Consider the following 15,608-nt stretch of genomic DNA (forward strand, 5'->3'; position numbering starts at 1 on the left):
AAAAACCCTCTTTTCTCATTTTAATACCAATCCCAGTTCCCACTCCCTCCCCTCCTCCTGCTCCCCTTATTTTCCCCCTATCCACTCCTTGGTAAGGTTTCCCATGGGGAGTCAACAAAGTCTAGCACATTGCTTTAAGGTAGGACCAAGGCCTTGCCCACTATATCTAGGCTGAGCAAGGTATCCCTCCAAAGAGAATGGGTTCCAAAAAGCCAGTACAAGCAATAGGGATAAATCTTGGTCTCACTGCCAGTGGCCCTACAGTCTGCCCCAGCCACACAACTGTCACCCACATTCAGAGGGCCTAGTTTGGTCCTATGCAGGTTTCCTCACTGTTCTTTCTTTCTTTCTTTCTTTCTTTCTTTCTTTCTTTCTTTCTTTCTTTCTTTCTTTCTTTCTTTTCAAAAGATTTATTTATTTATTAAACACACAGTGTTCTGTCTCCATGCATGCCTGCAGGTCAGAAAAAGGAACCAGATCTCATTACAGATGGCTGTGAGCTACCATGTGGTTGCTGGGAATTGAACTCAGGATCTCTGGAAGAGCAGTCAGTGCTCTTAACTTTTGAGTCATCTCTCTAGCCTCTGTTCATTTTTCAATAGCATAGATTTTTCTTACCTCTAGGAAATCTATTCGGGCTATAGCACCCAAAAATAGAACCATTCTTGGTTTGAGAACAAATGTTCTTGGCACAATAGAATGTGTTGGCAAAACAATATCTACTTCTTTTTCCGTTAGAAGATTTAAAATCTGTAAAGCAAAAGACAAGATTTGTTTAGAGGACATATTTAGAGGTCATTTAACATATTTTGTGATTTACTTACAAATTTAAGTACCGAAAAAATGTTCAGATTTCATAATAAACTAGATTTATGTTCATTCACCACACGTAAAATTATATATTATCTCTAACTTAACTATTATTCTACTCATTCACAACTGTGTGTTAAATAGTGGCGAAACAATATGATGGGTGTATAAGACTTTCCTATGACAGCGCTATCCCCAAAATGTCAAAATTGTTATGTACCCCAAAATACTGTTGAGTCACTAATGGAAATGTAGCTCAAGTATTCAGGTAGCAGTAGCATCCAGCTTTAAATAACGGACATTGTAATCTCAGGTCCTAAGGATTAAGTATGCAAATACAAAATGGTTTAAACCTACAAATCTCAGTTCTGGGAGGCTAAGGCAGGATGGCTGCCATAATTTTAACGCTAGCCTAGACTATGTAGTATTTCCATCTACTTTAGGAACAAGTACACAACTTGATCCTCTCTCTCCTGAACATCTGTCAAACGTTGGTGCTGTGCATCTTGGCTTGGTAGGGCATCAGATCCCCTAGAACTGGAGATACAGGAGGCTGTGGAAATGGGAATTGAACTTGGCTCCTCTCTGGAAGAACAACAATGTCTACAGCCCAACAGCAAACACTATCAACCACTAAGCCATCTCTCCAATCACAGGATCAACGTTATTAAAGAGACTGAAGAAAAACAGAAAAGATAGGAACACATTCTGATAAGATTTAAGGAAGATAAAATTCATTAAAAAATGAATTCACAGTAGCTACGGAACCAACCTAGGTGTCTACCAATAGAGGAATGTATAAAGAAAATGGGTTTAATATACATAGGAAGCTTAAGTAGCTAGAATGAATGTAGTTATGTTTTTTTGCAAAAAATGGATGCAAGTGGAATAAATCATACTAAGCAAAATGTGTGCACCACCGTGCTTAGCCAGATATAGGCTAAATTTACTTAGACAACAGCCAAGTGACCGTAAGACAATGTAATTTGAGTAAAAGGGTGGATAATGGCAGGATAGGTAGAATTAACCCTACTTTAAAAATACGATCACTTGACCACTTAGCACCTGGAGTATTTCAAGATGTGTCAAAGGAAATACATATCATGTTTGTTCCACACAGTTTTGAAGACCAATGGGTACAAGTAACTGGGAGACTTTCAGTAAAATGTAAAGAGCAGGCAAGAAATAGCTGAATACCCTGGGAGTGCGCATGTCATTGCTCTGATAAACTGTCATCACCCACTTCAGCTCAAACTATATGACATTATGAATGACATATTTTCAAGGGAATTCAAGCATAAACCCAGAAGCTTTACTGTACTATTTATTATTTCTAACCTTAAAATATTGGAACCTATAACACGCCTTCCTAAGGTAATAACCACAATGTTAATATTGTAGTTTGCCTACAGAGACGTAAACTAAAGGAACCCAGAATCTGATGGCATGTAGATTCACCCTTGGATTGCTTTTATAAAGAAACCACAATTGCGTTTTCAAATGGAAGCCCACCTCTTTTCTTATTTTGGCCAGTTAAGACAGTACATCTACAATTAAAAGTAAATATTTCTAAAAGCAACTAAACACATACACAGTTTTCTTTTGTAATCCCAGGGGTATCATAAAACCAGTGGGCGTCTTTCACGTCTTCTGGGGTCAGTTCTACTTGTTGGGTACATGGGCGCGCAGCCACAACAGGCTCATTTCCCATGTCAAAGGCCAACAAGTCGGCATCAAACTCAAAGGGAACTTGGTCCTTCTGTTCTGTGGAGTACGAGAATGTTTTTCCAACTCTTCCTAGAACAAATTAAATCAAGGTTATCAGACATTCCTTTAATGCTTTGATTCTGAAAATATTTTTGAGATGGGTTCTCTGTACATAGTTCAAGATGGTGTTAAACTTGTGATTTTTCTCTCCTCAGCTTCTATAGTGATAGGCAACAGATTACACGCATGCATGTGTGTGTGCACACACATATGTATATATACATATATGTATTTATCTTGGCTGTTGTATTTGGAAAAGATCTCATGTAGAGCAGCAGGTTTGCTGCAAAACCACCATGAACTGAGAAGGTTTTTTTTCCCTCTCCTACGTGTTGGGATTACAGGTGTGTACCTGATGCCCCTGAAGACCTCCCTACCTCAGAGACAGGGTCTCAATATGTAGCTTTCTTTGGTGGTCCTGGAACTCTCTATGTAGACAGAATGGCCTTGAATTCAGAGATCCACCTGCCTCTGTCTCCCAAGTGCTGGAACTAGAGGCAGGCAACACCATGCCAGGCCCTGAAGACACTTCTTAAGCTTGCCTTATAAATATTTATACACTAAAACTATGTGTATAAATATGAAACTGTGGCTATGATTATAGTTATGGCTTCTTTTTCACAGATAATGTGAGTAGTTCCCTTGCACGTCAGTTGTGTTTCAGGCTAGGTGGTGTTAGAAATCCCTTCTTTTCCATTAATGAAATCAGAAGAGAGATCAAGGAGATGGACAACCTAGCTAAAGAACTTTACTGCCTCTGCTGGTTTGGGTTTCCAAGCAATAGTAACCTTTCCTACAAAAAGCCTATATTCCAGAACGGGAAAGTCTTTTCCTGCAAAAAAATGGCCAGCCCCAACAACTTTATCATGGAACCAATAAGATTTTTTTTCTAAAGAGGAAGGATGCACTGTGGGGACATTTTGTTTATGATCTAACAAATAAAGCTTGCCTGAAGATCGGAGTGCAGAGCTAGCCACACTAGCTAGCCATAGAGGTTAGGCAGTGGTGGCAGACACCTTTGATCCCAGAGGCAGATGATCTGTTAGTTCAAGGCTACCCTGGGCTACACGAAATTGATCCAGTCTAAAATAGAAACAGCTCACACAAAGGTGATCCCAGCACTTGGGATCCCAGCATTAGGGAGGTGGGGAGGAGATGGGAGCTCAGTGCAGTCTGAGGAGGCAGTCTGAGTTCAGGATCGCCCTCACGTAGAGGTAAGAACTCTAGTGGTGGGCTGCTCTGCTTCTCTGATCCTTCAGCCTTCACCCCATAGCTGCCTCTGGGTTTTATTATTAAGAACAGTTAGAATCTGTGCTATCACGCATACCTATCATGTAACCATGCTTTTTCAGTTGATTGAGCTCATTTTGCTCTTCCTCACTGAGATCTTCTTCAGCTTTGGTCGCCTCTTCTTTAAGCCTTCTTTGTCTTCTGAACATTCTGTAAGGAGTCGGGTTGCAAATAGGAAACTTGAGGAGGTTTAATGTAGTACCTGAAATACCAAGAGTAAGGTTTCAAAAACAGGAGCGTGGAAGAAGAAAACCAAACACCTCTGATTTTTTTCATTTAACCTTCATGATAACCACTATGTAATTATTTCCACTTTACAAACAAGGAACTAGGCCTAGTAACTGGTTCATACGCGAATTCAGAATCTGAGTACAAATTTCCCAAGTCTGTATTATTCCTGCTTTTCACCATTTATCCTCCAGTACATCCAGGGTCATAGCCAGCTTTAAGTTTGAAGTGCCAAAGGGCAGTTAAGGGGAGTTAAACTCTGGTTTCAAGGGGACACGTTTCTGTCAAGCTAATTCCTAAGACTGGAACTCCCCAAGTACATACATTTCCCTTTAGCTTCTTCCTTCAGAGAGGCTCTTGAACCCCACATCCTCAGGCTCTTTCTCTCCAGCGTTGTAATGACTGGACAGAACCACCATGCCATGCTATCAGTTTCTTTAACTCTGAATACTGACATTACTTCTAGAGAAATCCCCACACTTCAAGCATCAACTCTTTCATGTCTAGTATAACAGCCCAAGAATAAATAAATTCAAGGGGTGAAGAAGGGTCTTAGAGTAGATGGGGGCCTATGTATCTAATTCACCGTAGCCTCCAGCTATGTAGGTGAGAATGACTTTGCTCTCCTCCCAATCCTCCTGTCTCCACCTCCCAAGTGCTTAGGATATAGGAATTTGCCACCACATCACATCTCGTTTACACGGTACTGCATACTAACTCAGGCTTCGGCAGTGCTAGCCAAGCACGTTAGTAACCAAGCTTTATCCTCAGCCCCCCTAGAAACATTTCTATTAGAAAATCACATGTATTGAATTTCCAAGCGCTCAACTGTCACAAGAGGTATGAGCAAAGTGGGGAGAAAATTTTGAAAGGGACGGCTCCAGGCAGCTCAAGATGGACATGTAAGGGTAGATGTACTAGGTGCTGGAGAGAAGTCTAAGTTCTCAACAATGGGGCCTCACCTGGCCAGGGGGAGATGGTGGCCCTGTCGATGGCTTCGGAGCCCTTGGCGGTGCAGTAATCAGACTCCAGGAGTGTGTTAAAGAGAGTGGACTTGCCGGCGTTCGTGGTGCCCACTAGGTAGACGTCGCCGCGGTAGCGCCAGGAGCGCTGAAGTGCAGAGATCAGTTCTTCCACGCCATAGCCAGTCTTGGCGCTGATCAGCCGCACGTCCTTGACCACGGTGCCGGCCCTGGTCGAGCGATTCCGATTCTTTTCCTTGTCCTGAGGCTCATCCCCGGCAGGGTTCTGTGGTCCTCCGTGGCCAGGAGCCACCACGAGCCCGGCCCGGATGCAGTCGTCCCACAGCCGCTTCCGCAGCCGCTGCAAGTAGCCGGGCGCGTCCTGGGGCAGCAGGTCCACTTTGTTCCCCAGTACGAAGACCTGCTTGGGACCCACCAGCTTGGACAGGTCGGGTAGCAAGGCGTCCGGTAGGTCGAGCAGGTCCACCATATAGAGCACCAGGGCAGGCCCCGGGCGCTGCAGCGCCGCACTCACTAACTCCAGGTACTGCTCGCGACTCACCCGCAGACGCAGCGCACGTCGGTGGTGCACCAGCAGCCAGCAGCGCTGGCATACTGTCCGCGCCGGGCCGCCGTCCGCCTGTGTCGCATCGCGGAACTTCTCCTCCGGCAGGTAGCCGGGCAGGCTGGGGTGCTGGCAATGCAGCTCGGCCCCGCAGCCCGAGCAGTACACGCCGCTGGGCGGCACCGTGGTGTCTGGAGGAAGCTCGGGGACCTGCAGAGACCCGAGGCCTGCCCGCAGCTTCCGCTGAAGCCGCTCCTCCCGCCGCTGCAACCTCTGTCGCTCCTCATCCTGCTGCCGCTGCTGCAATTCCCGCAGCTCTCTCAGCTGCTCCTCAGGGTCCGGCTCCGTCGGGACGTACTCCGGGAACAGAAAGCGCTCCTCCGTGTCGGGGCCTTCTTCGTAGTCCTCGGTCGCCGTGGAGCTAGGAGGAAGCCGGCGTCCCAGGGAGGATGGGCTCTGGGAGAAAGCGGCAGCCCACTTCGCCCCCAGGAGCCACCGTGCAGGGCCATGGCACGCTGCGGTCGGCGCCGAGCCCCGCAGGAGCCCGCACAGCAGCCTGCAACCCAGGCGCGCGGGCAGCATGCGAACGGCCGGGAGGGGGCGGGGCCTCGTGCGCGCAGCCGTGCGCGCGTCCGAGGAGCTCGTCGGTCGGGGACGAGCGGCGAGGGAACTGTCCAACGGCGTGACTAATCTTGCATTTCTCGCGATGAAAGCTCCCAGACTCGAGAATTCACCCTGCGACGGCGCGGACTAGATAGAGCCGGCTGGGCAGGAGCGGCTCATCCCACACCCAGAGCCTGGTTCTCATAAATCTCCTTTACCCAAACCAAGTGTCATTTGTGCAACAACACTGAAAAGTCACGCAACAAGAAACTTTCATTGACTGGATCCAACTTCTGGCCGAAGGAGCGGTCTTCAGCTGCAGCCAGAGACCCAGAATTTGCACTCGTGCAGTTCTTACCCCCGCCAATCGCGCAGGCGCACATCTTACGGAGCTGCCCCCGCCCCTTAGGCGCGGAGGATGCTGGGAACGCCGGAGACGGAAATTGCTTGCTCCGACTCAGAGTTTGCTGCTGCAGGTTTCGCCTCCGGCTTTGTGAATTGAATTCGAGTTAAGCGGTCCAGAAACCTTCGGCCAAGATGTATGACGCCGACGAGGGTAGGTGGCCTCGTAGCCGGGACGGCGGGGGACCTGCGGGGATGCAGGGTCTGCGCCTGCTACCCCATCCCGCCATGGCCCGAGTCCCGCAGCCCCGTTCTTAGGCGCTGGGCTCGCTAGCGGTGTGGGCTCAGGGAACCGGGTCGCGTTCCGGGTTCGCTTGGTGGCTGCCTGCATGCCTGCGGTTCAGTGTGCCATCACCTTCCAGAATCGACATAGTTATAGTGTGCAAGTGTTTGTGAACATTCGGGTGTTCTGACGTTGATAATTTCCTATTCATCCCAGTCCATTTATTGAATAGCTAGGCACTTTTGCTCTTTTTTTTCTTTTCGATCCACGGTCCAGAGGCTTGAACCCAGGGCCTGCACGTACTCTGCTTTTGAGCCATATTCCTAGTCTGAGGTAGCTCAATTTTTTTTTTTTGACCACGTCCTCGTGCTAGATATTGTTATACCCTGGAAATATTAGGGCAAACCACGTTCTTGTGCTAGATATTGTTATATCCTGAAAATATTAGGGCAAAGAATGTATATCTGGGTTTGACATTCCTTCACACTCTCTTCAGTTTAAGTAAATGCCTAAAAAGATGGTCTTCAATTAGTCTCTTAATCCTTACATATAGTGAGAGGGATAAAAAAAAATTTGATACCTAAAAAAATTTTCATGGGGGCTGGAGATATGGTTCAGCAGTTAAGAGTGCTTGGAACTTGAGTCAACAGAACCCAAGTTTGGTTCTTAGCAACCACATTAGGCAACTCACAGTTCCTTTATCTCTGGCTCAAGGATATCTGATGCTCACTTTTGGCCTCCACAGGCACTGGTGCTCACATGCATGTGCATACACATAATTAAAAATAAAATAGATCTTTAAAGAAATGTTTATGGAGGGCTGGGAATATAGCTTAGTGGTAGAGAACTTGCCTAGCATATGTGAGACCCTAGATTTAATGCCCAGCACCTCATCAAACAAAGAAGATCATGAGATTTGTTTTTAGAGTGTTAGGAGTTTTTTAGTGACAGTTGGGAGCTTCAGAGCAAACAAGTCAAAACTGCGATGCTTTTTCTGACCTGCATCCTGAAACCATGTGAGTGCGTTCTAGCAGCATTCTTTATTTGCTGCAGAGTTGAAAATTACCTAAGTTCAAGGAGAGGGTGTATAGAACCTAGTATTTTTGTTTATTTTTGAGACAGGGTCTCATGATGTAACTCTTGTCGGCCTGGAACTTATGATGATCTGCCTCTTGCCTCCTGAGTGTTAGAATCACAAGTGTGCGCCAGCATGCCTCGCTGACTGTGTATCTTGATAGTAGGAGTGTCATGATCACATAGAAGAGCAAGAGGGATGGGAAATACCATCTGTCCAGTCTGGGCATGTTGGCACACATCTTTAATCCCAGGACTTGGGCGGCAGAGGCAGGAGGATCTCTGTAAGTTCAAGGCCAGTCTCTTCTACACAGTGAGTTCCAGACCTGTTAGGCTATATAATGAGACCCTGTCTCAAAGACTAGAAAATGTATATGTATATACATATGTAGATTGTACACATGTGAACTATGCATATGAACATATATGAAATATTACTATAATAGACTACCCCAGAGTGTTGCTCAGTTATTGAAATTCTTTTCCATCTCTTAATCCTTGCTTTAGTGTCTGAGGATCTTATTAGTCAGAACTATGATCTTACTCCTGCTTAGCTCTTAGTATGTTGATTTTCTGGAGCAGACAAAAATTACAAATTCACACAACATAGCTGAACCTTTGTTGTAAAAACTGTATAGGAAGAATATTACTGTGACATAGGCCTATGTCATTAATTGTCTGAAACGCTAGGAAACTGGGGTGAAGTGATTGCCTTTTATTTAGCAGAGTGCCAGTTTACTTCTTGGGGTGGGGGGAGGTGAACCAGTGGTGTCTTATTGCCGATGAGCATGGTGTTTTGTTTTTGCAGATATGCAATATGATGAGGATGATGATGAAATCACTCCAGATTTGTGGCAAGAAGCATGCTGGATTGTGATCAGGTAACTTTAGACCAAACTGAACAGGTAGATACTGTAAGATGTGAGGGATGTCCTGTAACTTTGTCCCTTATAGGTAGATCTCGGCCTTCTCTATGCTTGCTTATGTACTTAATGTGTGTTAGTTACTGCAGCAGTTGCTTTATGCAGACAGTACTGTGTGCAACTCTGGATGCTGTAGACTGGCCTGACTTTGAATTTGCAACTCTCCTCCTGAGTGCTACGAGTGTACATCACTATACCTGGCCCCATCTGTCCGTCCGTCCGTCCGTCTGTCCGTCCGTCCGTCCGTCCGTCCGTCCGTCCGTCCATCCATCCATCCATCCATCCATCCATCCATCCATCCATCCATCCAAGAGAAAAGCTAAAAAATTAATTTATGTTCTTCATTCGAGCCTTTAAATACCTTATACTACCTTTTCCTTCCTTCCTTCCTTCCTTCCTTCCTTCCTTCCTTCCTTCCTTCCTTCCTTCCTTCCTTCCTTCCATTCTTTTTGTTTTTTTGAGACAAGGTTTCTCTGTGTAACAACCCCGACTATCCTGGAATTTGCTTTGTAGACCAGGCTGGCCTTAAACTCACAGAGACCCACCTGTCTCTGCTTCCTGAGTGCTGGGATTAAGACGTGGCCCACCACACCTGGCCTACATCATTTTATTTCTCTCTGTGAATTTTCCCCTAAAAGCATTGGAAGGTAACTAGCAGATACTCTTTTACATAATCACAGTACAGAATTAATTCTGATACAATAATGTTACTATTATTTTTAGTTGATTTATTTTATGTAAGAGTACTTTATCTGTATGTGTGCCTTTATGTCAGGAGAGGGCATCAGATCCCACTGTAGATGGTTGTGAGCTACTATGTGGTTGCTGGGAAATGACCTTAGGCCCTCTGGAAGAGCAGCAGCCTGTGCTCTTAACCACTGAGCCATCTCTCCAGCACCCAATAATCTTATTTAGCCTATGGAGTCTTTCCACATTTTGCTTGTTATCTCACTTATTTTTATAGCAAAGCATTTTTTTTTCTTTCATCCTGGATCTAGGACTATTATATTTTGAGACAGGGTCTCATTGTGTAGGGTAGCCTGACCTGGAATTTGCTGCCTCAGTTCTGAGTGTTGCACATTTTGTTGTTGTTTGTTTTTAGTTTTTTTTTTTTTTTTTAATTTTTGGTTTCTCTGTGTAGCTCTCACTGTACTGGAACTCGCTCTGTAGACCAGGCTGGCCTTGAATTCACATAGACTCACCTGCATTTGCCTTCTGAGTGCTGGGATTAAAGGCGTGTACCATCACACCTAGTTTGGTTTTAGATTTTCAGTTTTATTTTTTGTGTTTATATGCCTGTGTGAGTTTATGTGCACCATGTATGCAGCTGCTCATGGAGGCCATAAGAGGGCATGAGATTCCCTGGGACTGTAGTAAGAGATGATTGTGAGCCACCGTAGGGGTGTTGAACTTGGCTCCTATGGAAGAGCCGCCTATTCTTTACCAGGGAGCTGTGTTTCTTACACTAGAACTGTGGACTCTGAACTGCTGGACCATCTCTTCAGCCCTAAACATTTTGTTTCAAGGCTTATTTATCTGCCTCCTTCAATCTGAAACAGTTTCTCGGCATGTCTTTTCTTAAAATAAGAGCTCAGGTCCGTTACTTTGTGTAGTACTTATGGGATGTGGTTGTGCTGGATGGGTTCTTTGGCAGGTGCACTATATTATGTGCATTTCTAAGTGTGACTGAGCTCAAGTAGCATAGTAAGAAAGTCCATGCAAAAGCAAGTAGATGATAAAGTAAGAACATGTCATGTTAGGAAGCTACACACTTACCAGTGTGATCACCACACTGGTAGTCACACCATATGTAACATAGCAGTAGGAAATGCTGTAGAGTTTGAAGTTGTTTGCAGATTGAAGCTGATTTATAGTTCTTTTGTTGTACTTTAGTTATTTTGTCCATCTTTTTCCCGTACAAAACATAGTAAGTCTACAAATAAAATACCCCGGCCTTATGCAATGAGTGTCATAGATTGGTTGGCATTTCATTGAGTATTTGTTGAATTGAAGTTAGGAAAATATGTGGATTAAATGAAGATGGAGAAATATGCTAGAAAACAAATTGAGTAAATTGAGTTGCGACTGATTATGAACTTAATATTTTTCTAGTTCTTATTTTGATGAAAAAGGCTTGGTTAGACAACAGCTGGATTCCTTTGATGAGTTTATTCAGATGTCCGTTCAAAGAATTGTGGAAGATGCGCCGCCCATTGACCTACAGGCTGAAGCTCAGCATGCCAGTGGAGAAGTTGAAGAGCCGGTAAGACGGTTGTGTTCATGCTGCGGGTGAAGGAAAGTATTGACCTGGGCCTCAGTCCAGTACCAGTCCTCTCTCTCAGTAGCGTTTGCAGTGTGTGTACAGCACCTCCCCTTAATTTCCCTTCAGATAGTATGTGTCTTTTGGTATTAGGATGGACCTTCAGGCCTTGTGCAACTAGGTAAAGACTCTACCCTGAGCTTTATTTCCTTCCTTTTTAGTTGTTATTTCTTAGCAAGGTCTTGGTAAGTTGCTCATGCTAGCCTTGAGTGGGTGGGCTCTATTGCCAGCCTGGCTTTGAACTCTATATCCTCCTGCCTATATCTATCTTCCTACTTAAAATGCTAATGTCAATTAAAATGGAGTCAGTAAAACTTTCAATGTGTGTTTTGAGACAGGATCTTGCTATGTATTTTAGTATGGCTATAAACTCCTGATTTTCCCACCGATTTTCCCACTTTGACCTTTAAGACATACACTAAGAACCTGACCTTCAAACCTTCTATGTGGAAAATTATTTCTTATTTTCATGCTTTTTGTTTAATTTCAGCCAAGATATTTACTGAAATTTGAACAAATTTATCTCTCCAAACCTACTCATTGGGAAAGAGACGGTGCCCCTTCACCAATGATGCCCAATGAAGCCCGGCTAAGAAATCTCACGTAAGAGATACTTTTCTTCGTTAGCACCTGATATTGAGTAAAGTTCAGAAAATGCACCTTCACTTACGGCCACCTCTGACCCCCTTTTATTTTGAAGGTACTCGGCTCCGCTTTATGTTGACATAACAAAGACAGTCATCAAAGAAGGTGAAGAGCAGCTGCAGACTCAGCACCAGAAAACCTTCATAGGGAAAATCCCTATTATGCTGCGCTCGACCTACTGCCTGCTGAATGGCTTGACAGACCGTGACCTGTGTGAGCTGAACGAGTGTCCTTTGGATCCTGGAGGCTACTTCATTATTAATGGATCAGAAAAGGTATAGTGGTACTCAAAACTCTAAAAAAAGATGGTTAACAGTTAAATTATTGCAGTTAAATTAAAGGGTGTACATTCTCAGGGGTGGAGACTGTTCGCAGAGTAAGAGCATGTGCTACTCTTGCAGAGGATCAGAGTTTGGTTCTCGGCACCCCCATGTGGAGTGGCATAATCACCTGTAAGTCCACTTCCTGGGGATCGGATGCCCTTTTCTGGCCTTCATGGGTACCTGTACACACACACACACACACACACACACACACACACACACACACACACACACACACCTTCACAAAAAGAAAAGATAACCTGTAAGCTTTATGTCGTTGTGCATCGTGGGCACTGGAAATTTGTTGTGCCCAGTTGTTGGAGCGTGTGTATTCCTATCAGGTGGAGCCTATGTGACCAATTAAATAACTGCAGCTTTTTCTTCTTGCCACTTCAACGATGACCTTTTGGGTTCTCAACTATAACTTTTTTACTCTGTCTATAGGTTCTGATAGCTCAAGAGAAAATGGCAACAAATACAGTCTATGTGTTTGCCAAAAAGGATTCCAAATATGCCTATACAGGAGAGTGTCGATCGTGTCTGGAGAATTCTTCCCGACCCACCAGTACTATATGGGTTAGCATGCTGGCTAGAGGAGGACAGGTACGGTGTGACCTGGGATCTGTGGTGCTATTTTGTGTTTCTCTGAGCTCTTGTGTGTTCACATTCTGATATCTTTTTTTCTTTTCTAGGGGGCGAAGAAGAGTGCTATTGGTCAGCGCATCGTGGCAACTTTGCCGTACATCAAACAGGAAGTTCCCATCATAATCGTGTTCAGAGCCTTGGGCTTTGTGTCTGATAGAGATATTTTAGAGCATATCATTTATGACTTTGAAGATCCAGAGATGATGGAAATGGTAAGAAGAAAGCAGGTGCATGGTTCCTGCTTGTAAGAAGCCGAGATGCCAGTGATTGCCAACCCTAAAGCAGCAGACATGCTCTTAGGGCAACTCCTGTCAGACACCTCTGGGTTTACCATAGGAAAGCTCCGCCCGGCCTGAGTCTCTGCTAACAGTTCTTGGAAATTGTAAGAATAGTGCTAGAACCTTCTTTACTCAGATTTAGTTGGGTTTTCACATTTTCTCTGTCTTCTTTTCCAGACCATTTAGGAGTAAGTTGTAGTTGTCAAGCTTCTTGAGTGCAGTGTTTTATTTCTAGAAAGCAGGATAGTCATTGATGTAATCATAGTTTAGTTATTTTTTTGTTTTGTTTCATGAGACAGAGTTTCTCTGTGTAACAACCCTGGCTGTCCTGGAACTCACTCTGTAGACCAGGTTGGCCTCTAACTCTCAGAGATCCACCCACCTCTGCCTCCCAAGTGCTGGAATTAAAGCCGTGCACCACCATGTCTGGACTTGACCAGTCAGTTTATGTGGCTTTTTTCCGACCTTTGGTGCCACACTTAGAATTTGTGTGTTTAGAGCTACAGTGTATGAATGAGAGAAAGCATTTCTATATGTATAAGATACAGACTGAGGGTAATTACGGATGATTATGGATGCCAAGCGGCTTAGTTCTACCCCAGCTTTCTTATGCTCACTGTTGTGTACAGTTGGAAATTGAGAATAGAACTCAGGAGTGAAATTTAATCATTTATTTTTATTTTATATGTATTGGTGTTCTGCCTGCTATTTTGTATGTGTGAGGCTGTCAGAAGCACTGGAACTGGAGTCACAAACAGGTGTGAGCTGTACGGTGGGTGCTGGGACTTGAACCTAGGTCCTCTGGAAAAGCAGCCAGTGCTCTTAACTGCTGAGCCATCTCTCTAGCTCTAGGAAAAAGTTGGTTTTTTTTTCCCCAGGGGGTAGAGCAGGTGTAGGGGAGTTGGAGATTAAACCTAGGTCCTCACATGCTAGGCAAGCCCTCAGATAGTGAGTTATACCCTATCAAGAATTATTTTATTTAACCCTTTCCTAGATGGGGAAACTGTTGGCTTGATTGCTCAGAGGTTATAGATAGTGACAGGAATGGAATATAGGTCTGTTCACTAGTGCAGTGTTAAAATAGTCTCCTTTTCGATACAGTGAGTGACTTCATTGAGATTTAAATATTTCTTCCCACAAGCAATGAAAAGTGCTTTGTAGCTTTGCAAATTTTAATTGAACCAGGAAACTTCTCTAAATAGACTTGAAATATCTAATTTTTGGTTTTGGTTTTAAATCATTGGTCATTAAAATATAAAAGCAAACATACTACTACTTTTAAATTAGTGGAATTACTTTTATTTTTTGAGAAAGTGAATCGCTTACACGGGGTGGATTTTGACAGATACTCCAGGTCTGAAATGTTGTGATTCCTTGGTTTTCTAACAGTAGGCTATAGAGTTATTTCACATGTTAGTAAGTCACACAGATAAAACTATAAATCTGGGAAAATTTACTGTAAACTATTTGGTAGGTTAAACCATCTCTCGACGAAGCATTTGTCATCCAAGAACAGAATGTTGCCTTAAACTTCATTGGTTCAAGAGGGGCAAAGCCTGGTGTTACCAAGGAGAAAAGAATTAAATATGCAAAAGAAGTCTTACAGAAAGAAATGCTGCCTCATGTCGGTGTTAGTGATTTCTGTGAGACCAAAAAAGCCTATTTCTTGGGGTAAGTTAAATTTTACTGTTTGAAGATCTTTTCTAAGTTACAATTGAGATAGAGTGTTTTCCTTAAAGCTAAGGATGTTATAACTTGTATTTTGAGATATGTCAAAAAAATCCAAAACCCAAGTGTTTTCATTTTCTTTTCTAGGTATATGGTTCATAGGTTACTTCTGGCAGCTTTGGGTAGAAGAGAACTAGATGACAGAGATCACTATGGAAACAAAAGATTGGATCTTGCTGGGCCTCTACTTGCATTCTTATTTAGAGGGTAAGGAATTGCAGAATGACGTTGCTTAAGTAGAGAGAATTCATTACTTCATTTATAGCGGGTCTTCCTTAGTGTCCCAGTGTGGCTCCCCTGGTCTGCTGATATGCACGTAGGTGCTGCGGGTTTAAACTCGTGTCCTTGCTTTCACAGATACTCTTATTAACTTACTCATTTCCTCGGATGCCTAGATCAGAATATTTAAGCTTTCTTGATCATTGCCTCACTAAAGACGCTTTCTTTAGGCACGTTATCTTAGTTGGTCTCTCTACTACATGTGTATACAGGATATATAAACCTAAAATGAGTGTAACAACTTACCCTGTGACCTTTTTATGGGTGTTGTCTCTGTTGAAAATACACGTTTTGTGGACTCTTCCATGTTTACAATAACACCATCTTATTTGATAGAATGTTTAAGAATTTGCTGAAAGAAGTCCGAATCTATGCACAGAAGTTTATTGATCGTGGAAAGGACTTTAACTTGGAGTTGGCAATTAAAACACGGATCATATCTGATGGACTGAAATACTCTTTAGCCACTGGGAACTGGGGGGACCAGAAGAAAGCTCATCAAGCCAGAGCTGGAGTGTCTCAGGTGAGGTGGCCCCTGTGCAT

General features: G+C 43.8%; 2 protein-coding genes across 2 annotated transcripts in view; one reads left to right on the forward strand and one right to left on the reverse strand.

Annotated features, from left to right (window-relative positions):
• Noa1 (nitric oxide associated 1) overlaps nt 1-6,752 on the reverse strand; it is a 14,057-nt gene extending 7,305 nt beyond the window's left edge. The window contains exons 1-4 of the mRNA XM_013350816.2: nt 5,058-6,752; nt 3,905-4,069; nt 2,402-2,607; nt 619-750 (exon numbers count right to left, since the gene is read on the reverse strand). Coding sequence (XP_013206270.1) covers nt 619-750; nt 2,402-2,607; nt 3,905-4,069; nt 5,058-6,204 — 1,650 coding nt within the window. The 5' untranslated portion in view covers nt 6,205-6,752. The remainder of the gene's footprint in view (nt 1-618; nt 751-2,401; nt 2,608-3,904; nt 4,070-5,057) is intronic.
• Nucleotides 6,753-6,762: 10 nt separating this feature from the next.
• Polr2b (RNA polymerase II subunit B) overlaps nt 6,763-15,608 on the forward strand; it is a 31,104-nt gene continuing 22,258 nt past the window's right edge. Inside the window, exons 1-10 of the mRNA XM_005359386.3 lie at nt 6,763-6,781; nt 8,733-8,805; nt 10,960-11,110; nt 11,658-11,770; nt 11,868-12,087; nt 12,580-12,738; nt 12,828-12,992; nt 14,533-14,729; nt 14,874-14,993; nt 15,402-15,588. Coding sequence (XP_005359443.1) covers nt 6,763-6,781; nt 8,733-8,805; nt 10,960-11,110; nt 11,658-11,770; nt 11,868-12,087; nt 12,580-12,738; nt 12,828-12,992; nt 14,533-14,729; nt 14,874-14,993; nt 15,402-15,588 — 1,404 coding nt within the window. The remainder of the gene's footprint in view (nt 6,782-8,732; nt 8,806-10,959; nt 11,111-11,657; nt 11,771-11,867; nt 12,088-12,579; nt 12,739-12,827; nt 12,993-14,532; nt 14,730-14,873; nt 14,994-15,401; nt 15,589-15,608) is intronic.

Source organism: Microtus ochrogaster, linkage group LG1, assembly GCF_000317375.1.
Source record: "Microtus ochrogaster isolate Prairie Vole_2 linkage group LG1, MicOch1.0, whole genome shotgun sequence".
NCBI lineage: Eukaryota > Metazoa > Chordata > Mammalia > Rodentia > Cricetidae > Microtus > Microtus ochrogaster.